Source organism: Euleptes europaea, chromosome 8 (genome assembly GCF_029931775.1).
Source record: "Euleptes europaea isolate rEulEur1 chromosome 8, rEulEur1.hap1, whole genome shotgun sequence".
NCBI lineage: Eukaryota > Metazoa > Chordata > Lepidosauria > Squamata > Sphaerodactylidae > Euleptes > Euleptes europaea.
The window spans coordinates 52608363-52631754 of NC_079319.1; the positions used below are offsets into that span (position 1 = coordinate 52608363).

Consider the following 23392-nt stretch of genomic DNA (forward strand, 5'->3'; position numbering starts at 1 on the left):
CTTATCTTTGCCACTTGAAATAATGCAAAAAACAAAACCTTAGGTTATTGGGCTATGGAATTCTGATCCACTACAAAATTGTGCACCTATATACTCATTCTGCTTAGTATTATGTGATGAAAAGATTCTCTGCTTTCATAGAAATCGAAGACTGGTGTAAACTTCAGTGCATTTCCTTGGAAGTAAATTCCATTACTTGTAGTAATATGTACGATGCAGTAAGTTTAGGTTAAGTTAGTAGCTGTCAGTGAAGTGGCAGGAGGCAATATATATGCAACCAAGTAAATGAAACGGGGACCTCTGTACAACAAAGTCATTTCCAGTATTTTAGTTTGTTTTCTTGTGTGTTTTTTTGTGTGTGTGTGTTGCCTGTAGGAGATATATGCTACTCTCTTTGGATGGAAATTGATAAGGAATGTATTTGGCACAGAATATTTTTCTTCTATTGAGACTTTCACTTATAACACAGTACCTGTAAGTAAGTCAAGTCATCATGTTAAACTTTAGATTTTGGTAATCTGATAAGAGTCATGACTAAAGAAATGACTTAATGTTTGTGTTTTCAGAAATGGCAGCACAGAAAAGAAAATCTGTGCTAGTAGAACCTCCTGCTAAACAGAGGAAACTGGATAAGAATAGTAAATTGGTCTCAACTAACAAAGGAAGAAAGTTGCTTGCTGCCAAACATGTATCAAATAAAAAGGAAACATTGAGGAAAGAAGTAAACAAAATCTCTACCAAAACAAACAGGCCAGCTACAAATAAAACAATTACGAGGTCATCTATTAAATCTGGACGCACCAAACAAACACAGAAATGCTCCAAACTGGCTTCAGATGAATTAACAAAGAAACCCTGTAAAACAGCATGTGTGAAAAGAATATCCTTAAAGTCTTTGGCTAGATCTACAAAAACATCTGTGAAAACCTCCAAAATAAATCATGCTAGCTGTTTGGGCTCCAGAAAGACTTCTTCCAAGACAAGTTCTAGAGGGAAGGGGAAACCCATTGCCATCACAAGTAAAACCTCGGTAGAAAGCAGGAGGAAAAAACTGAAGTCGTCTATAGGTGTTAAAAAATGTGCTGCTGAACTTTGCAATAGGCGTTCAGCAATGCGTTCTGCAGTTTCTCATAAGAATATGAATTCCCAAACAAAATTGGTGAAGGAAAATTCCAAGAATGATAAAACTACTAAAACTGGTAAACTTCTGAAAAGTTGCAGTGCTAACGTAGAGGTACGGAAAAATACTTCTACAAAAAACTCAGATTCACAAAGCCCTGTACGGACACAGGCTAAAAATAGGTGTGACAAAAAAACTTGTGAATCTGACCATGGAATGCGGAGAACTACAAGGTCAACCGTTAGTAATTGTAACAAAAATTCAGTCAAAATTAAGCAAGAAAAGTTACAAAATTTCAGAAAAACAAAGGCAGCATTACAGCAGGCGATACAGGAACTTCCTAAGTTACAGCAGTCTGTTGCGCATGACGACCATCTAACTAGAAGATCATTGAGATTGCAGCAATTATCTGACGTGCCTAAAATATCCTTACGTAGCAGAAAAATTAAAGATGGAAATTTATCTGCAGACAAACAGCACTCCCAAATGAAAAAACAGCTTTCACATATTAAAAATGAAAAGCAGAAGTCTGTAAAACAGAATATGGAACAAAAACCTGTGAAAAATGATGAATGTAAAAATAAAAGGAAAGAAAAATTAAATTTAGAGAAAATGAGTTCTTTGAAAGAAAAACGTAATGAAGTGGATCCTAAAGTTACTTACTTGATTACTTCTCAAGATAAACTTGGAGAATCAAAAAGTAGTCTTGACAGCAATCCTCAAGAATCTGTGAATGAACCTGTCAATGCAGTTTCCTGCTCTGTGAAATCAACCAGCAGTATAGTAAATAAGAAAAAAGAGCCAATGCACAAAAATGGAAAAATCAGTGTAAAAGCAAAGAGAATTTTGCTGGCACCTCTGAGTCCAAAACCTTCTCATCAATCAGAAGATGTGATGAAGTCTAGAAAGATTAGTATTCTTGAGCTGTGTGAAGAAATTGCGGGTGAGATTGAGTCAGACACAGTGGAAGTCAAAAGAGAATCTAACACTGAGTGTGGAAAAGAAGAAGAAAAAGATGCAGTAGCGGAGTTGGCACAGACTGCAATTCTCCCTGAAGAGGAAACCAAACAGAACTTTCAACGCAAGCGTTTTTTCCCAAGCAAAAAAGGAACATCTGTTAAATGCATAGTGAACGGCAGACGTAGCGCTACAAACAAGAACTCTAAGTGGACCAAAATAAAATTGACCAAGTCTAATCATGTGAGCCAAAGTATCCCAAATTCCCCATGTACTCCAAAACTTGATTTGTTAAAATGTAATGATCCAGAGGGTGGGCAAGAAACAGCTCTGGAAAAGCACCTACCGGGAATCCAGAAGAAATTGACACAATCGTACCAGGGTAGTAACGCATCATGTGAGCAGAAGAATGCAGTTTGTTTGGACAGACTCCAAGCTAAAGAGACAATGCCGTGTCCTGAACATCTCACCATACGGGCAACCAAAAATGGCGTATTGGAGGCAAAGCAAATGCCAGAGCCAACTCCAGACGAGGTAACCAGTTTTAAATACTGTTGTACGGTGATGACATATTTGTGTTATATTCTGTATGAGATTAGCAGCAATAGACACTTTAAGCAGTTATTGTAGAGTAATCTGTTTAAAATGGAATATTCTCTACTACTGCTTTTACTAAATTATTGTATAATTCTGTAATGACTGCATTATTGTATTAAGGCTATTCTGGTGAATTTCACTTTAAAAACTTCTGCAGGGTTTGCAGCTGGCAAGCTTCTCCCTTAATGGCTTCATAGTTAACGTACGACGTAGCAGAAATTCCCCAGAAATTCCTTGCCGTTGGTTCCCAGTGGTAGTAACAGTGAGCGCTGTGGTATCCACTAGTGGGTTTCCTGGCACCCATTTGCTTCTTCTCAAAGAATCACTTCCGCATAGCACAGCAGGAGATGCTTCAGAGGACTCCAGGAGGTGTCACCGTTATGCTTGCGGGGAGCACCCATACAGAAACAACTACCCCATTATATGGGGATGCTTGGCTTTTTGTAATTGGCCCCCCATGACAGCCATTTTTTTTTCTTTCAAAAATTCTGAAAGTACTCACAAGGGTCAACAAGACTGGAGATTCTTGGTCTACATCCTACCACAAACTAATTCCTTTGTATTGTCAGTGTAGACAGTTTACAGGGCAGCACCATAATGCAATTAACTTTTACAGAGAGTTTTTTGAAATACGTAGTACCGCTTGATTCTTTCAGCTGTTTTCTGTAATTCAGTCTTATGGACATGATCTCTGTGTTCAGCACAGAGTAAGAAATCATACGAATTAAGTAGGAAGACCACGGTTACACAGCCCGGATAACCTACAAGAACCAATAAGTAGGAACAGTTAACCTGAGCTGTTGCCTTCAGAGCATTGTATTCTACCTGGCAATATTTGGGTGATTGTCATATAGCATAGCAATTTAATTACAATTATATATTTTAACACTTTGTTTAGAGCTTTAACTTACACTTGGATACAAGTCCGGAAAGTACACCAGTGAAAATCACCGCCAACAGTGGATCAGCGCCACCACCAGCAAAACAAGCAAAAAAAGATACTGTAGAAATCAAACCTCAAGGTACACGTTACTGTGCAAGTTCATATATTTTTGGAATGCTATAATTTCTGTGGGAAGGTTATGGTAGCTGAATTATATTTATAAATCAAGAAACTTCCTATTACATTAAAGGGAAAATGTGACAATTATTTACTTTATTTATACCGTACTTTTCTTTCCGATGGCGAATGAAAGTGACTTACAACATTCTCCCCTCTCCGCTTCATCCTCACAACAACCCTGTGAGTTAGGTTAGGTTGAGTGTCACTGGCCCAGTGTCACCCAGAAAGCTTCCATGGCAGAGTGGGAATTCAAAACTAGGTCTCTCAGATTGTCGTCTGACACTAATAATTACATCACACTTGTTTAGAGGATCATTTAAATTGAATCACCATATTTAAACACTTGGAATACTAAAAATCAACTGTCTGCAAATCAGCTACTTTTTGAAATATCACACTTAATCTTAGTGGTACAATAAGGAAATAGTTTGCAGACAAGTACACACACAAAAACATGTATCCTCATGCTAACAACTTACAGGTACATACTAAATGTGTCAATTATTTTATATTACAAATTCATCCATACTTTGTAGCTGCAACTGTAGAACCATAAACCTGAAAGGGCACAGTGGAACATCAAACCAAACCTTTTGCTTTAACATGATAATCTCTGCTTAATCTATCCCTGACAGATGCCCGATTACATTTTTTTTTAAAAAAATATATCCAAGTGAAGACACTTAACAGCTTTTCTAAACACCTTAATTCATTGCTAAGATGCTTTTATATTTGGAAAGTATATTCTAACATTTAATTCAATAGACCTTTTTGGGTAGTTTTAAATATTGCCTTCCTCAGTCAATCAGATGAATGCTTTTTTCTGAAACCTTTGAAAACCACTAGCGTATTTTATGTTGTCCTTATCTAGGACATATGTACACCAGCACATGACCCATCAAGACAAACCACAAAACACAGGCAGAGGTGGATAACCCTCTGTGTGTATGTCAGTGGTTCCCAACCTTTTTTTGACCAGGGACCACTAGGACTTTTTTGTTCGGTTCAGGGACCCCAAGGTTCAAAATAAAAATTCCGAGAATTTGAAAATAAACTTTAATCATAACTGTTAGTTAAACATTAAACTTAGAATAATATTTGAATATATATATTTTATAATAGAGAACTTTTAATTGAAAATATTAATTTATTATGGGTTTATAACTTTGTTTCGCGGGCCTTAATTTAGTTCTCGCGGACCCCTGGGGGTCCACGGACCCCTGGTTGGGAACCAGTGGTGTATGTGCACACAAACACATGTGTGTTGCAATCCCAAGCAGATGGTAAAAATGGGATTTATTGAGATCCATGAAAAATGTCCTATATATGGCAAGCTATGTCTGTTTTTGTGTATCATTGGTTGTACAGGTGTCCTCTAGAAAATACCCAAAGCTCTTTGAGTCTTTTCCCATGGATTTACCTTTGGACATTTGTAGCTAACTTCAGTCTTTGAGCTTTATTGCCTGGAACTGCCATAGTATTCTTAATTCTTGGATTATTTTCAGATACATTTATGACTTATTTGGTTTCTTTCTTACACATTTTCAATGGAGAGTCAGCATGGTGTAGTGGTTGAGCGGTGGACTCTAATCAGGAAAATCGGGTTTGATTCCCCACTCCTCCACATAAGCGGTAGACTCTAATCTGGTGAACCGGGTTGGTTTCCCCGCTCCTCCATATGAAGCCTGCTGGGTGACCTTGGGCTAGTCACAGTTCCTCTGAACTCTCTCAGAAGGTGTGTGTTGTGGGGAGAGGAAGAGAAGGTGATTGTAAGCTGGTTTGATTCTCCTTAAAAGGTACAGAGAATCGGCATATAAAAACCAACTTATTCTTTTAAATATGTAATTTTTAATTTTAGCCCACCAACAAAGCTTGGCACAGTTAACGATAAAGGGTAAAAAAACGAGTTAAGAAAATTTAAAAATTCATAATACCAACATTAAGATTAGAATATAATAAATTCCTAAAACAAATCCATTTCCCCTCACCAAGAGTTTTATTTATTTATAGTCCGCCTTTCTTACTGAGATTCATGGTGGATTACATGTAATCAAATAGCATGAGAGATCTAATCATCAATGCAGAGAAGGACCAGGATTATGAATATTAGAAACAGTTCAGAAATGTGACATGATTCATCAAGCAATGCAGAAAGTGGAATTACAACAGTAGAAAACGATGCAGTAAGAGCTGGTTAATAGGCTCTGCAACCCCCAATGAAGTCTTTTCAGACCTCAAAAAGATGTCCCCCTGCCTTTCTTGCCAGCTGGAAAGCTAGCAGCATCCAACCCCAAAAGCTGAGTTAGTTTCAGGTATTCAAAGGTTACTTCATGTAGACACCATTTTGGTATTTTTCTTCAAACTTACAGTGTCTGCCATTTATTTTATGTACACGGCTTAAGAGTATCAAGGCAATAATAACATAACTTATTGATTGATTTGTAGTTCCGGCTCCCAAACAGTTGGTTCGGACTCTGTTCACAAATAAAACCTCTGAGGCAGCTGAGAGCAGGTATAGTATTTTATGGATTGGGATGCATGATGCCTTGGTTCTCCCCTCAGTTCTTTAAATTATTTTAACATACCTATATCCCTCTCTTATAGCAATCAGTGGAACTCAAAGCTGTCTTTAATGTTTCAACCTCTTTTGTTTTAGGAAGTTTTAAATAGAGGAAGCCAGTTAACCAGTTCATGCAAGATCAGTACCTGCTCCCTTCCCATTCCCACTTTAGTGTTAGAAGCTGAAATTAAGTGTTTGCTGGCTGAATTTTCAGGTCGAAACTACCTGGTCTCCCTTATTGAAACCCCACGTATGCCTTGAAAGGATAGACCTCTGCCAGGACTAGAGCTTTTTCTGTATTGGTTGTTCTGCCATTCCTGTGAAGAGGCTGAGAGAGAGAGGATGTGTGTACAGTATTATTATGTGGCGGTAGAAAGTGCTGTCAAGTCACAGCCGACTTATGGCGACCCTGTAGGATTTCCAAGGCAAGAGACGTTCGGAGGTGGTTTGCCATTGCCTGCCTCTACGTTGGATCCCTGGACTTTCTTGGTGGGCCCCCATCCATATACTAACCAAGGCTGACCCTGCTTAGCTTCCAAGATCAGGCGAGATTGGGCTAGCCTGGGCCATCCAGGTCAGGACATACAATATTATATCTAACAATAAAAATCGGAGTAAAAAAAAAAGCAGCAGCAGAGATGTAAGTACCACACTTTGAGTTTTACCTTTGCCGCCTTAATAAAGCTAAATGCATCTAAGTCTTGCCTGAAGTTCAGATTGTCTAGGACACGTCATGAAGGGACTGAGTGGGTAAACCCCTGGCCTACTAGTTCCACTCCTCCCCACTCTTTGTGCAGTGCTTTCTTTTTACTCTTACACAGTATCTTTGTGCTCCATGTAGAAGATGGAGACGGAACTGTATATGGCCACTTCCGGTATTTGTGTGGTCCTTTGTACAGCCCAGTGCTGATAGCATTTGTTATTGACGCTGCATTCATGCTATCCCTGTTTTAAAGTGGAAGCACTTTGGTACAGCTTTCTCTTTCTTGCCTTGAAGAGAGAGTGTCCTCTAGTTTGGAAGACCCTAAGGTAGCAACGTTCTGTAAACTGCAGGTGGGGCTTTACATCCATAGAGTTTATAGCTGGAAATAAAGCAGACCCACTGAAAGATTTCAGAAGCAATATGTGAAATCGTTCCTTGCTTTTTGAAAATTTGAGAGAATATGTTGCATGGCTAGATTTCTGATCAGAGCTCTGTCCTGAATAATGCGGGGCTGCTTCAGCTATCCCTGAAGGTGAGCAGGTGACAGGTTCGTGGTCTACCATACTTCTGAATAATTTCAAATGGAGGAAAGCTTTGGAAAGTGGCAGGTAGTGTGGTTCATTTCTTGATTGCAGGAAGAGGGGTGTGTGCCCCTTGTGCTTTGAGAATACACTTCAGAAAGTGAGAAACGTCTGCTTTCTTGTAAGTACTGTTTGCTGTCTCCAACTCCCCCCCCCCATTTTGAAATAACTTATACAGGAGAAACTTGTTCAAGACGTGGAATAGGCAAAGACTAGCATGTAGTTTCTAAAATGTAGCAGTTTAATTTTTCCCACCCAACTTTAAAGAGTTGGTAAGGTCTTCGAGGTTGCTAGAGAGCAGAAGTGGAAGGAGATCTGATCTGGTTTTCCTGAAGGCAGTTTTTATTGACTACAGATGCAATCCTGGCTTGCCAGATGAATGTAATATTTGCTCTTGCAAGTCAAGCTTGCTTTGTAATATAATTAAAGAGTTTTAGACATAATTATTGGTATATTAAAATTGTTCCAGTTACTTTGATTCCATTATTTGAAATTATTTATAGTCTGCCTTTCTCACTGACACTCAAGGTGGCTTGCACTCTGTAAATCGATGTAGTCAGTAGGATGGGGCTTCTAGTAAGCAATGTAATAGGATTAAGATTTCAGAAAACTAAAAGCATAAGTATCAACATGACATGTTAAACAATGCAGAAATTTCATAATTAGATAATAAATACAGCAACAGATACTATAACCAGTAGTATAGTCCATAGTCCCTTTCCATGGGGGTTGGACTAGATGACCTGTATGGCCTCTTCCAACTCTATGATTCTGTGTTTTATATTGCAAGCTAAATGTTTGTGAAAAGCAGTTGTAATATGAAATATGTATCCCATTAATTATTTTTATATTTAAAGGGCATGCTTGGCAAAGACATCAGTATCAAAATGCGATGGCTTCCTTTCATCAGAAGAACATATTCAAAAACTAAGAGAAGCAGTCAAAGACGGTGATAAGCAGCTAATCATAGTAAGTGTGTGTGTGCACTCTAAATTTTAAATTTCACTCTACCCGTTATTTTAAGCAAAATAGCTTTTAAATGTGCCTTTATCCTTCTGTGTTCATAAACATTTTTGGAAATGGGGAAGAGAAAGAGGGTGACTGCATGGCAAGTGTGGCAGGTTAGAGTCCGTCATCTTTGAAAAGAGTCCCCCCACCCCCAAGAGTGAGTGATTTCTTTAAATAGGTTGTTGTATCAAGGGAGATATTTTCCTCCTGTTCACAATGACTATTTGTATGATAAAGAGAAATCATTACAATACCAAATCCTTGCATCATTATGCGGCTCTTGTGTCTCCTCTTCCTATCATTTCTGTTTTTAGCTGTATATTTAGGGCATTATTCTTTAATAATAAAAATAACACCACCACTAGAAGGGAGAATAAACTACTGTAAACAATAAATCATGTTCATTAGTTTTCTTATGAGTCAATAGAGTGTGTGTGTATTCTCAGAACTTTCTTGATCTTGCTGCCACAGCAGGTCCCAGTCGCAAATGTCTTAAATTTCAGTAAGTATAAAAGAGTGTTTGGCAACAGGAGCTGCTGCAGTGTCAGCTAAAGGAAAAAATCTAAATATTCAAATGACTGCCCCCCCCCCCCATGTCTTATTCCTCAGGATGGTAACCAAGGAATTCAAGCCATAGAATTTCCTAAGGATTATGATATGAGCTTGTTTTCTTATCAGATGTGTGCATTATGTTATGTCTCTTATCTTCTCTAAGAAATCACAAGCTGTAAATATGTTCATCTGTCAAGCCAATTCTCAACATCGTCATACTCTAGTGTGAAAAAAAACCAAAACCCAGGGTGAGGGTATCCATGTGAAGGGGTGTAGAGAAGAGTATGGTTGAATTTTGGTAGTTTGGTCAGCTGGCCAGCGAGAAATACCACAGCAGTGTCCCTTGAATACATCGCTTTTCTGTTCCACATAGAAATGAATGGTAACTATCAACTTACATGGGATAAATGATAGTGTTGCCCTTGGGCCCCTGAACTAGAGAGAGAGAGAGCAGCCTCTTCAGTGGCTTAGTGCCCACTTTCGGTTTCTTTGTGTTTAAAATGAATGTTATTCTGGCCATTCAAAATAGCTATTGGCTTTTTTAGTAAGAGGGAAAACAAACAGATTTTTGCTTGAGGTAAGGAATCTGTACCTAAATTAAAGGAAACATAATTTGCACTTACTTCATTCCATTGCTGAGGAGGCTGACTTCATAGTCTTCACCAGATGTAAAGCTCTTCCACCTCTTCCCTGGGCCTTTTGAACTAACTTGACTAGCTAAGGCAGCTGTAGGATCTGGAACCATGTACCATCCCTCCCTATCTGTCATAAGTCTGGAATGAAGGACACTGTTTAACTGATGTTTGGTTGTGACTTCCTGAGTTGCTTGTATAGTTATGGGGCCAGAGTGTTTATTTAATCCTGACATTGTTTGCCCAGAGTGCTTGAAATTTATTTTCAGCCATGATACTTTAAAAAAAACACACCTACACAGCAGATTAAATTTGCAAATGTTCCTGTTGTTGTGGTCTCTTTATTTAGATAAACGTTTGGTTATAGAATAAGCAATATGTTTCGTTTGCATAGGATGCAGGGCAAAAAAGGTTTGGAGCCATTTCCTGCAGTATTTGTGGAATGCTTTATACTGCTTCAAATCCTGAGGATGAAACACAACATCTTCTCTTCCACAATCAGTTTATCTGTGCTGTAAAGTATGTGGTAAGAAGACTTCATTTCTTTTATACAACAAAATATGTTTTGTGGGGTTGCTACATATATATATATCAATTAGAATTCTTCTGGATGCTGGTTATATTTCACGTAACAAACATTTAAACTAAACAAGAGCCAGATCTGTTTAAAAATGTCTTTGGAAGCTGGTCTGTTATGAAGGCACAGTTTATGCGCTTGTTATCTGTCTTGAGATTTTTCCTTAAAGCTGTATTACAGTATTAATTCAACAGTTGACATAAAGTTGGACAGTGGTTTCTCTGCAATGCCATGAATGTATTTTGTAATATGTTTGATCACTGTTTACGCTTAAAATGTAAATTCAGAAATAACATAGGGCACACCTTCAACGTGTTATATAACTTTTTATGATAATTGTGTATAAAATTGCTAATTGAGTAAAAGCAAGCTTTGAATAGTTGGTAATTTGTACAAGATTTTTCGTACTATACAAAGCTTATCTGCCCTTCTAACTGAAATAAGAATTAGGGATGTTAGTTTTCTTTATCACACGTTACCGTCCTTATTCTGCATTGGCATTGGTAAGACCTCCAGGAGAACTGAATTGAGCCCAGCCCGTTAAGTCACTTCAGTTGTGTACCACACATAAATTCCATCTTCAGCTCAAAACTAGTGTAGAATTGCACGAGGTACTTTTGAAAATTCTGAAAATGATTTTTTAAAAGGGGAATGCTTTCACATATTGTAATTTTTTTCCCTTTTAAATTTGGTGATCTAAGTACTAACCCCCTATTCCAAGATGACTTGTCTGTCATATATTGGTTACTTACATAGTGCAGTCAGCTGGGGTTTTTTAAAGCAGGTTCTGAGCTTTTATTTTCCAAGATTCCTCTGAAAATATTTGTGTGGCATGACAATCCAATATTAGTAATTGAACTCCTATTTTGAGACTCCTTAATTGATCTATTCCCTTATTTGCATACAGTATTTTTAGTATTGGTGACTGAGATAAACAGGGCCTAAACTTGATGAGAGGTTGAGAGTTCTGTGTTTCATTGCATCCATTATCTTTTCTTCTGATTTAATACTGGCATTTATGTAGTGCTTTTTAGTAGGTGTTCAGCACTCTACACATGCATTCACAGCAATCCTTTCAACAGCCCTGTAAAGTAGGTCATTGTTAAAACAAATTGCAGGTGGCGGGGGCTTGGCTTTTTTTAGACAAGCTTTTTGTCTAAAATCATGGCTTTGGTAGGGTTTGAGTCAGGGACTTTCCAGCTTCCGAATGTATCTGAGTCTGTAATTGTGAATTACAACTCTGCCAATTGACAAAAGTTCCAGCTTTAAGCTGAAGGATTAGAATTGATAGGAAAAAGTGCCTGAGACTGAAGTATGGGCAACAAAGAAATTCTACATACACATAGAAAATGCAAATGCTCTGTAAGAATGGGAAAATTATCCTTCCTAGGTAGGACTGGTGATTTTTCTTCTTATGTCTCTTTAGAGCTTCTTTAGAGTCAGCAAGCTTTGCTGTTTGCCATAAGCAATTGGCCTCAGTGCATTGTTACAGAGCCACGGTGTGGGGACTGAATAACCACTCCCTCGTAATGTGTAAAAGACCTTTTAAATACTACACAGAATGAGAGAGAGGCACTGTATTTCATCTCCATGTGGAGTACATTGAGCACAACAGTGATTTTAACCTTTATTTTGTTTATCGTTTATAAGTCACCACAGAAAAGTAAATATAGATATGTTTTTTTAAAAAAATAAATAAAATAAATTGGTACCTGGAAATGAGGAGTAGGGGTTTATTTTTCCTGTGCCAGTTAGCCACCTCAGACTGAATCAGAATAGCTTCATTTGTTGGCAGTCTTCCTTCCATCCATCTTAATTTCATTGCACTTCAGTTGCTGGCTGCATTGCTGATCATGGACAGCCAGCAGCAGCACTGCCAACAAGATGCCCCCCTCAGTTTGCTCAGCAGGAGGAGGGGAGGGGCTATGGAAGAAGGCAGCAGAGGTGTGAGACATGTTCTCCCCGTTTCTCTTTGAGATGAAGGATTTTGTGCTTGGACTCATGGTTTGGTCTTAGGGAAGTTTTTCTTGCATCCTCAAACTTCCATCTAGTTTTGTCCAATTTCTGCCATAATTTTGTTTTGTGAGCATGAGCAGAGTCAGAGCCAGTTTTCTCCCTACCCTGAATGAGACCAGTAATTTATCTTCCGTCCATATGTACAAGGAGGATTCAGTAGCTGAACCTGTAAAATCCAGTGGCACTGTTAACCATTGCTAGGTCAGTATGTTGTGGACAGGATTTGAACCTGTGCAGGAAATTATCTTTGACTTTGTAATACAGAACTATAGTCACTGAAACCTCATATGCAAGTATCATTCATAAATGTTTTCAAAATATGCCTTCTGGCTAGACTAATTTTTCCTGTTCTCTGAGTGAAGTTTGGTAAATAGTCTGGACATTGATTCTTGTACATACATATGTTTCGTGCGTTACTGGAGGGAAACTGGTTGTCTCTGATAAAATCCTTCTCATAATTTAAGGCTTATGGTCAGATTCCCGGTATTTAAATGAAGGTTTTAAATATGTTTGTGAGCTTTATAAATTTATTCAAGTATAATTGAAGTGTCCTTTCCTACTAGAACTTTTGAACAAGTGTTCAGGAGTTGACAAACAATACAGTAGGAGTCGACATTTACAGAGTGTTGGAGCATATGGAGTTGGGATTGGGACAGATGGAAGAAATCTGGATGAGTGAGTGGCCAAAATGTGAAGTGGAGTTAGAGCACCAGCTTACTGTGATGAAAATGAATTGCTTTGAGTTACATCTCAGAACGGGGGGCTACAGTGCCCCTGTCCATTCCATCTCACTGTTCCCCTGACTCAGGAACAGCTTTTGGGAAGTGGGTGTAGGAGACTGCAGTGGGAGGCAGCAAAACGTCCTTCTACAAATGTGATGCTTTTGTGGTTCTATAGGATCCAACCATATATAGATTTCACAACATAAGAACTTAAGTAAGAATGTATGCTAGTATGTTTTAGAAAACTAAAAAACATACTTGTGGCTTCTAAAACTGAATTGGGTGGGCTAGAAATCCAAATGTATTGATGAAATGTAACCTTGTTATGCTATTGCAGACACTTTAAAAGATCGTTATCTGATTGGATGATGGTATCCCTTGAATGTCTTCCCTTGAAAATGAGTATTGAAGCAGTATGCTCTGCAGCGTATGAACAATGAGATTTAGCTTCTTTTTTAATCATCGAGACAACTAGGGACAGAATAGCTTCAAATGAGTTCCCCTCCTTCCAGCCTCTAAGTTTATGCTTAAAGTATAGGTGAAGTATTTGTTCTTTCTATAAACTTCTTTCAGTGTTCTTTCTGACCATCATAAACTCTAACTTCCAGATAAGTCCCATCTTAATAGACTTAAGTGGCTTTTTGTTTTGTTTTTTCATGCAGGTACTGCTCATTAATCACCATCAGTGTGGATCTGAAGAAGAGTTAATTACCTCTTTTTTGAGTATGTTTAACTTCAGATACACACCACATAGCAGCTTTCCCCATTAGGTTCTTAGAAGGTAGTTACTGTATTACTTTTATAGTCTCATTTTTGCGACTATGATAGTTATAACCAGTGACCAAATATATTCTTTATATTTTGAATCATTGCATGCCAGTCAATTTGCTGAAAACCTCCTGGAGGTCTTTTGCATGCCAGTACTTCAAGATGTATGTACTTCATATTTGTGGAGGTAACTATGTTAAAGAAACAACAACTGAAAACCTCTAACTGTTTAAAAGAAGGAAGGTATACACACATACCTTACTGTCTGCGTACCCTTAGTATTGCTTCTTGGGGAATTGGCTCATTTAACGAACTAGGTTGCTAATTCTAATTTTAACCTATATTGAAGAGATTCAAAAAAAAAACTGAAGAATTTTGAAATATTAAAAGTGTCTATAAAATACTTGCTGCCTTCCTGTGTTGCATCAAGTTGCTTTTTGTCTGCTCATACGAATAAATTAAACCATCCGGCTTTCTGCCTGCCAAACAGATAATAGATGATTTTATAAGCACTGTGAACAAGAGACATAATTGTGAGCAGTGGGTTATGCAATATATGTTTAGTGAAGTATTTATTATGTGCTTTTATTAGGGCTGGAAAAAAGAAAGGATTTTGGCTGAGTATCCTGATGGCAAGATGATAATGGTACTTCCTGATGATCCAAAGTATGCACTGAGAAAGGTAGTTCAAACTTCCAAAACCATTGATCTTAATCTTGGTTATGCATTCCAGAAAATAATGTCTCTAACTAGTGCAGGAACACTAGGTTGGTAGCTCATTTTAAGTTGGTGTGCTGCCAGGGCTTATTACTGTTTGTTTTTTCTTCTATGTATACTTCATCTTAATTATTTGAAACCTATAGTGTGGTCAATATAAGCAAGCTGCAGTCAGAAAGATCTGTTAGTGATAATGTCATCTTCATGGTGCACAGCTGTTTTTGGATTTTTATATGGACCAGATAAAATTATGTCCAAATATGAAATGGTGAATTTGTGAACACCTGTCAGCATTTTACAAATCTTAACTGTTTTCCCTTTTCACCCATGTGGACTGCAGCCTGAAAAACATACAAACGTAATATGTATGTCAAGTTAATATGTAGGTCAAGTTATTCTAGAAATGTCATAACTGACAAAAGTCATCCTGCAGCAGAATAGGAGTAGATAAATCAAGATAGGCAGTGGATGTAACCATCCTGACAAACGAACTATCCATACTAAGGGCCTTCTTGCTCCTGCTGGATAAAATGTGTACATGAATGAAAGCCTGAGTTGAGGTCTGTTTAATTGCTCATGAAAGAGTTTTTTTCCCCCTCCTTGAAGAAAAGCACATGAAAAATTTTTTTGGATACTTTCCAAATCCAAATCAGAAAACTTCTCTGTGGCTGGCCTGCGCAAGCGCAGTCCCATGTGGGACTGCACAGAAGCCATGAAAACGAACGCCTGGTTCCCTCCCTCCTCCTTTAGTCAGTATATTGCAACATACTCGCATTTTGTCAGGTCTTCAGAAAAAGGGAGGCCTTGAGAACCTCTGATAGGATCACCCAGGTTGCCTCCAGCTTAAAAGGGAGATAAAGAAGGACCTCATTTGCCTTGAGTCGGTCCCTTTGCATTTAGGCATCACACTCATGGTGGATTAGCTCTGAGTTAATGTAATAAAGATAAGAAATTTCAGCATTTCAAAAAAAGAACACCTATAATTATACTTTGGTGATAGTGCAAAAAATCAAAATCTTTAATTAGTAGGTAATTCTTGATTTTTAAAATTCCATACCAGTTTTACAAATTGCTTTATGGCTAACTCTAATGTGGAGTACCTGTTCAATTCAGTTATTACATGTGTGTGGTTGCTGAAACTACAGTGTGCACGTTTTTATTCTAAGGAATTTCCTTTTATAGTAATCCTGTAGCACTTTTTTTTAAAGCATCATTTGAATACTAGTACTGTTTTTCTGTGTCTTGGGTATAATTCTGGTTTTTTTTTTTTCTTTTTCTTGGCAGGTCGATGAGATCAGAGAGATGGTAGATAACGATCTTGGATTTCAGCAAGCTCCTCTTACATGTTCCAGAGCAAAGACACTCTTATTTATTTCAAATGATAAAAAAGTAGCTGGCTGTTTAATTGCAGAGCATATCCAATGGGTAAGTAGGGCGGTGTCCACAACTACGATCTTGATTTATTTATTTTTGCCCCTCTATATACTGAAAAGTTTCTGTGGTACTCTGCAGCTTTTCAGTCCCTACTGTAGAAAATAGAACTGTGACAATTTCCAAATACTCTCCTTTCCATGTCCAGCAGCAGACTCTAATTCTTGTGTTGAGAACTGTTGGCTAGGAATGTCCCAGACCATTGCTTGACTCCAGAGGCTGGAAGCCTTTGTACAGCAGGCATTATAGTCAGTTTCGTCTACAGCTTTTCAGCTTTCTGCTTTCAACAGCCTTCTAGGGAACCTCCCATAAATGGACTGATTTGCATCAAGTGCCCTAGCTTGCTGTTGAGTGACCAGATTTTAGGGGGCAATGTTCCTGTGACCTGGAAAAATCTGAAGTGCAGCCAAAATGAACTTGTGGACACCGCCAGCTGTACATAGGACAAGCATATTCTGGGTAAAAAATAGCTGGTAGAGGATGCAGTCAAAAGTTTTAGAAGACTGCATTGCATACAACTGATACAGACTGGTTTCTCCAAGTATTTGGCAGCAGATTGTGTAGTTCCACTTTAGTTAAAGGGGGTTGCCGCACTTTGTATTCCCAGCGATGTATTACGAGTTTGAAAACGTTATAAAAAACATTGCTTTAAAAGGGATTTTGGATACCACGGCTTATAAATGGTTGAAAGACGTCTTCACAGCTAAAGGGGCCAAACTAAGTGCGAACGATATTTTTTATAACGTTTTCAAACTCTTAATACATCGGTGGGAATACATAGAAAGTGCGAACAGTATTTTTTATAACATTTTCAAACTCTTAATACATTGCTGGGAATACAAGTGCGGTAACCCCCAATTTCTGCTTCTGTTCCTGCTAAGCAAGGTAATAAAGATGTGAGAGGGGGGAAAGTGCAGTATTCTAGATGGAAAATAGTCTTAGGAAAAACTTGACAGGAATATTTTGTTATTCTTCCCCTAGGGTTATAGAGTTATAGAAGAAAAAATTCCAGAGGTTGGTTCTGAAAATGAGAAGGTCATCTTCGAAAGGCAGAAAGCTTGGTGCTGCTCAACATCTCCTGAGCCTGCAATATGTGGCATTAGTCGCATCTGGGTGTTTAGCCTGATGCGAAGGAGGAAAATAGCTTCTCGGATGTTAGAATGCCTTAGGTAAGAAAATTCTCGTTATTAGACAGACTGTGTTTAGTCCAAGATGCATGTGTTCTCTTAATACTTATAGTATTTTATGGTCTTCAAGGTGTTTGGCTTATCCAAACTGAAAAGAGAAGATAAGCTGCAGAATTTTTTTCAGTCTTTCTGTAACTGTTAGAAGACTCCCTGTTTTATCATGGTTATAGGGTTCCTGTTAGCAAAGGTTTATTATTTGGAAGTTGTGTACTCGCTGTCTGTTGATTGCAAGGTCTTGCAGTGGTGGGCAGGCAAAGAGAAACTGCAGACTAATTTTATTTGAGAGGTGGTCTGTAATAGTGGCTTCTTAATGTATATTTTTAATCAACAATATGGTTGCTTTTTACAATTTTCCTTGCAACTTCATGATTTTTTCTGTCTCTTTAAAACAGGAGTAACTTTATATATGGTTCATATTTGAGTAAAGAAGAAATTGCTTTTTCTGATCCTACTCCTGATGGGAAACTCTTTGCAACACAGTACTGTGGTACTAGCCAATTTCTGGTATACAATTTTCTCAGTGGACAACAACCTGCTTGAAGTGTAAAGCTTTACAGCAAACGGTAATGAGAAACTGTTGTCAATTTATTGCCTGGCTGCAGATTTTTTGACCAAGAGAATGGGACACTTTTCGCTAGCAGCGAACTCAGGACTAGTATCAACCGAAAGGTTGTGCTTTGTATTTTGTTAAAAGTGTAAACATTACAGAAATTAGGATAATTTTTAAAAGATATTTTTATAAACATTTGATGTATTACCTAGTTTAGTCATGTTTACATGCAGCAGAATTGTTCATAGTGGACTGTCAACGAGTTCAAGAGCTGTGGTCGCCTTAAAGTATATTTTGAAGTTCACAATGCAGCCACATACCAAGGGAGGTGAATGTTGCTCCTGGTGACAGCATCAAATGTCCAAGAAGGGCTTGTGCATCAATAAAGGCATTCTATAGCAAGACATTATTTAAGTTCCAATAGTTATTTTGGACTTTGCTGTGGTTCAGAAAAGGCTAGGTTAGCCTTTATGAGCTACAAAATAATCGTTTCTGTGGCTTCAAGCAACAGCACACTGGGTATGGATCTTCATTAGTGGACTTCATTTTGCTACTTTAATCTGAAGCCCTCCACTTTCAGAGGGTGCGTATGTTGGAAAACTACCGTGGCCTTTCTTGACCTGTATATAATGTAGATGAAATAAACTATTTGATAACCTTTAAATGATGTACTAATACTGAATGCATTTAAGCATTTTCTTTGATAATGGTTGAATATTAAAAGTTGATTGAAATACGAATCTGATTCTTGTAGCAAAGTGATGATTTTGTGTGATCTAAGTACACTAATATTATCACTGGAAACATTTAGTATGTGAGATGAACCTTGCTGGACAAGATCATAGACCTGTGTAGTCCAATATACAAAGAAGCTAAGAGCACAGGTTAATACCATTGCTGCAATTTTTTGTACCCTCTGAGTGTGTGTATAGAAAACTTTGGTTAAGTGAACTGTTAATCTTGCAAGTCAGCAGTGAGCACCTTGCTACCTTCTGCAAAACCCTTGTTGGTTGGGAAATGAGGCATCACAGTTTCATTGGGAACTGAGGTGGGGGAGATGCCTTCAGTCTTGTACATTAGGGTGCTGTCAGAAAGTGGGGGAAAATCACTAATCCAAGTTGTATCTGTGGATGTGAAGAGGGGCAGTGCACAGTAGCCTTGCTGCTGCTAGCTGCAAAATATGAAAAGAAAAAAAAAACTACTCCTTTTCTTCAAGAAAGGCTTTTTGTTCCAGGAGGGTGTTTTTTCTTCTTCTTTTGGTAGACGATATAGCAGTGAGATGCTATTTCTACTTCTTTATTGAAGGAAAAGACATCCATCCCCCCAGGTAGAGGAAATGAGGTGTGGCTTCTCTATCTCTGCATGAGCTTAGCTGATGGAGAAGAACTTATTCTTCTGTCCTCGGGGAACTTGCATGAGGAAAAGAGGGATGGTTTCTTCTTTCCTTCCCACCGGAGGAGTACTGCAGAATTTTTCTCCTGTCCAGGAATTAATGGAGGCAAGACTGGGGGGGGGGGGGGAAGCTGCATTTTTTACATACTCTTGCTGACCTATTTTGAGCTCTCTGAAAATGGGTGCACTGATTGTTTTGTTCCACAGCCCTGTAGTACACAGTCACTATTATTTGTCCGAAGAGTTGTGTCTGCTAGTGTTCAGTGCTTGGGTAGACTGTGGTGTGGCCGACGTCACCATGTAATTGCCAGTATTTCTTAACCTGATTATATGAAAGATATCAAACCAGCAGCAGCCATGGGTAATATTTAACACTGGGCAGTGCCACTTCAAACTGAAATAATGGGCTTCTAATATCTAAATGGCCCTTCATGTTAAAATAGCTTAATATGCATGAAGGGCATATATTGTTTTTTAAAAAATATGAAGGTATGCCCTTAATAGTAGCTTAAAATATATGTATATTACAAGTGGGAGACCCAGAAGACTGGGGGGGGGGGTAGGGAGCAATCCCATCCTCCCCCCTCACCGACTTGCCAGTCTGCCTACTGGCTGTCTGCTCCTTTGCTCATGTGCCTTGCCATTGCCTCCACAGTTCATGTGGTGGTGGGGTGAGTGGCTTCTTCCACTCCCTACCTAGCTGCTTGCATTGTAGCCTCTCTGCAGCTCCTGCTCTTCCATCTGCCATGGCACCCAATAGGATGATGCTGGCCCGATGGAGATATGCAGTGGGTGCAAGCACCAGCCATGCTTCTCTATTGAGGGGGGGGGATTTAAATCCTCCCCCTTTTTTAAGTCTTTGGATTTTCCTGCAAACCTGGGGGGTTATCCCAAGTGTGTGGAAAGATCTCCCCTCTCTCTCTCTCTCCATAGCTTTGATCTGTGGATTTAAGTAGCTGCAGGTGGGTCCATGTTGAGAATTAGATATATTGATAAGTAGCAGCCTCCTATGATGGAACTCAGTTGTGTACTGTGGAATATATTGAATGTCCCATTGCAATGAAAGACTCTTTATTTGAATTGGACACAATTTTCTCCTTCGACCCTTCCCCACATTCCTTTTCAATGTATTGAAATTTAGGATGACTAGAAGAAACATTTAAAACAATAAGTAACAATGTGGTTAGCATAATTGGAGTTTGAAAAGAACTGGTGTTTTGCCATCATGTCTAGAGGTCTGATACAGAGTGACGCTTGATAACTCCTTAAGACACAGAATGGACTCTTGAATAGTAATGTGATAACGTTCATTGAATTTAATGAAAGAACATTATAAACATACTATAAGCCACAATTGCAGACATCTTCAGTTCAAACAATAAAATGTGAGGTAGACTGACTAGTGAAGCTAAATTCACCAAGTTTTGGTTAAGATAATTTTTACATTAAGGACTGCTTAAAACCTGATGCACTTTCTACATGAAGAGCATCTCACTGCTGGGAAAAATGCATTCTACAGGAAGGCTGCACGGGTATTTGATATGCATACATACTCAGGGAAGCTGCAGCCGATTGTGCCTGTAACAAAGCAGACATGTTGACATTAGTGATTTATACCATTTGCATGCCTTTCCTGGAGAGAATGGTCTTGTGTGTAAGAAGATGGTCAAGTGTGAAGCAGCCCTAAGAAAGCAACATTTAACTCTTTTTCAGAGGTCACAAAAAGCAAAAGCATAAGTTACAAACGTATGAGTGATTTGATTCTAATTACAGATTACATTCAATATTAACTTGTGACCTCTTCAAGAACAAGTCTACAGGTAAAATAACGCTGGCCAGTTTAATACATTCATGTCTTGCATTTGCTTGCAAGACCTGTAACCAAAATAATAAAAAGATTTCAGTTTGGTATTATGGCATTCTGTCCTGTCATATCATGTCAGTGAACTGTATTGTTATAGCACACGGACCCTTCTGAATTTGTTGGGACTTTACCAATACAGACTTCATCCCAAAGCTCATCTTTGCCTCACCGAATTGTTCTTGTCTGATGTAAAAGGCAGATGTATCTAAGGCTTTTCCACACAATCATATAAAAGTAACAGTACATAGTGGAGCTCCTGTGCTGAAAATATACGTTCCCCCACAAATCTGTCAACAGGAATTATACTAGTAGAAACCTGCCACATAACTATTTTTTTCATTAAAAGCAGTATTAACACCTGAAGCTGCAATGGTTAAGAGTGTCAAACTATGATCTGGGAAATCCAGGTTCAAACCTCACCGTGCCATGGAAGTTTTCTGGGTGACCTTGGACTAGTCACACATACTCGGTTTAACCTACCTCATGGGGTGGTTCTGAAGATGAAATGGAGGAGAGGAGAATGATGCAAACCATTTTAGGTCCCCATTGGGGAGAAAGGCAGGATATAAATGAAGTAAATAAATAAATTATACCAAGTCAAACAATTGGTCCATCTAGCTCAGTGCTGTCTACTCCAACTGTTAGTTTTGTCCAGGATCTCAGAGAGAGAATTTCCCAACAGCTGCTACTTAAAATTCTTCAACTAGAGATGTCAGCAGTTTAACCTGGGGCATTCTGTTGCAAAACTTGTACTCACCCACTGAGCTATATAATAAAAACATGAGCAGCTCACAGAATGGTCCATCAAGTAAGGGGTAAGGACTGAGTGAAGGAATTGTGCAGCTTTCAGAAATTATATCACAGCTTAATTTTATGCTTGTGATATACCTGCAACCACATATTTACAAAAAGTAAACATGCACAATTCAGAAGATGCATTACATTTTTCTATGTACAGAATATAGTGCTTGCTCAAAAACTGATTCAAAAGCATTCGCTTGAGGGAAGATGTGCAACTGTCTGCTACAAAGTTTTCCTTCCCAAACCCATGATTGTGTGAAAAGGACCTTAGTTTAGTACATAGCCTATCACTATTTTTGTACCTTTTTGCCAAGGGTCTATACAAGTCTCAGCACCTGAAATTTTAAGAACTTAGTGCAAACATCAAATATACACAATTTTGAAAGCTTTATATCTGCAATAAAATGGCAACTCTTTGGAAACTTTCATAGATTAAAATCATGTTAATTCAGGTATTAAGTTAAGCCAACATAATTAGGGAAAAAACCCTAGTTATCCCTAGAACACCAGCATTCATTATGCATCTTGTAGACTGCACAATGAATACCCAGGCCTTATAACTCCTAACTGTAGCTCTTACACAAGCTTCTACCCAATAAAAATTAAGGTATTCTTTAAAGTATAAGGCAGATTCTGTATGGTACAAAAAACCCCAAATAACCTACACTAAAGTAAACAATTGTTCATTTGAAATATGCTACATTTACAGCATTATACTTAAGCTATAATTAAACCAACAGGTATGAAAACCATTATTTTCCTTTTCAACGTCAATCAATATATTATGTTTTTCATTATTTGTAAACAGCTCTTTCAGAAAGTAAAAAAGTTTGCATGATTAACACTTTGTTCTAAAATGCAGTTTTGGCAGGTGCTTAAGTTGCAGGTATACAATTTCTGTATAGATCATAATAAATGCAATGCAGTGGATGAATAACCACTTTCACAATCTTTTGAAACAGTTTGCACACTTTAAATATTTGTAGAAGAAAAAAATAGTGTATGTATGTGTAGGGAAGAACTATTAATAAAGAATAGGATAAGCATGAGAGAACCTGGAAAGATCTGATTAATAGGGAGTGGAGGGAAGCAAGTGAACACTATCTAATTATTAACTAGTATGAAGGCCTGATTGTACTTAATTAATTGCAACTCAGTGTATTTTTCCACCAAATACTGGTGTAGATGAACAAAAAGTATTACATGGCTTCTGGTTTTTGGTGCAAAGAAGTTCATTCTGGAACAATTCAATGGTTGATTAAGATACATGACATCTTTATGAATTATATGACTACAGAGAAGAAATGAACTTAAAATAGAAATTTGATTAGAATAGAAATTTGATTGTTAAGAAAAAAGCAAGAATGGAGAAGACCTGTCCTGGACGCTAACCCAATAAGACAAGTTAAGAAAAATTTTCCTTACCCCCTTTTCCCCTTCCTTCTATGTATTACCCAAAAACCTAACAAAATATTTTTTTTTAAAAAAATACATGACATTAAAATTATCTAATTCTGAACCAGGCCATGGAACGTGGATCAAAAAAAATCTGCAAAATGGAGTCGGACAAACCAGCAGGATTTCTCTACAAACC

At 38.0% G+C, this 23392-nt stretch overlaps 1 protein-coding gene across 1 annotated transcript; it reads left to right on the forward strand.

Annotated features, from left to right (window-relative positions):
- The first annotated feature begins 373 nt into the window (after nt 1–373).
- Nucleotides 374–18063, forward strand: ESCO1 (establishment of sister chromatid cohesion N-acetyltransferase 1). Its single transcript, XM_056854550.1, has 10 exons — nt 374–474; nt 567–2611; nt 3573–3696; nt 6183–6249; nt 8439–8550; nt 10168–10299; nt 14449–14538; nt 15858–15998; nt 16986–17173; nt 17584–18063. Exons 2-10 carry the CDS (start codon nt 569–571, stop codon nt 17729–17731), a joined length of 3045 nt encoding a protein of 1014 aa, XP_056710528.1. The 5' UTR covers nt 374–474; nt 567–568; the 3' UTR covers nt 17732–18063.
- Nucleotides 18064–23392: the final 5329 nt, after the last annotated feature.

What these genes read in the sequence shown, in the direction of transcription:
- ESCO1 (XM_056854550.1), top strand. Translation starts at nt 569, where the DNA reads ATGGCAGCACAGAAAAGAAAATCTGTGCTAGTAGAACCTCCTGCTAAA. An exon ending in TCTGAGGCAGCTGAGAGCAG is followed by an intron (nt 6,250 to 8,438) that starts GTATAGTATTTT and finishes TTATATTTAAAG; the next exon opens with GGCATGCTTGGCAAAGACAT. An exon ending in GTGATAAGCAGCTAATCATA is followed by an intron (nt 8,551 to 10,167) that starts GTAAGTGTGTGT and finishes TCGTTTGCATAG; the next exon opens with GATGCAGGGCAAAAAAGGTT.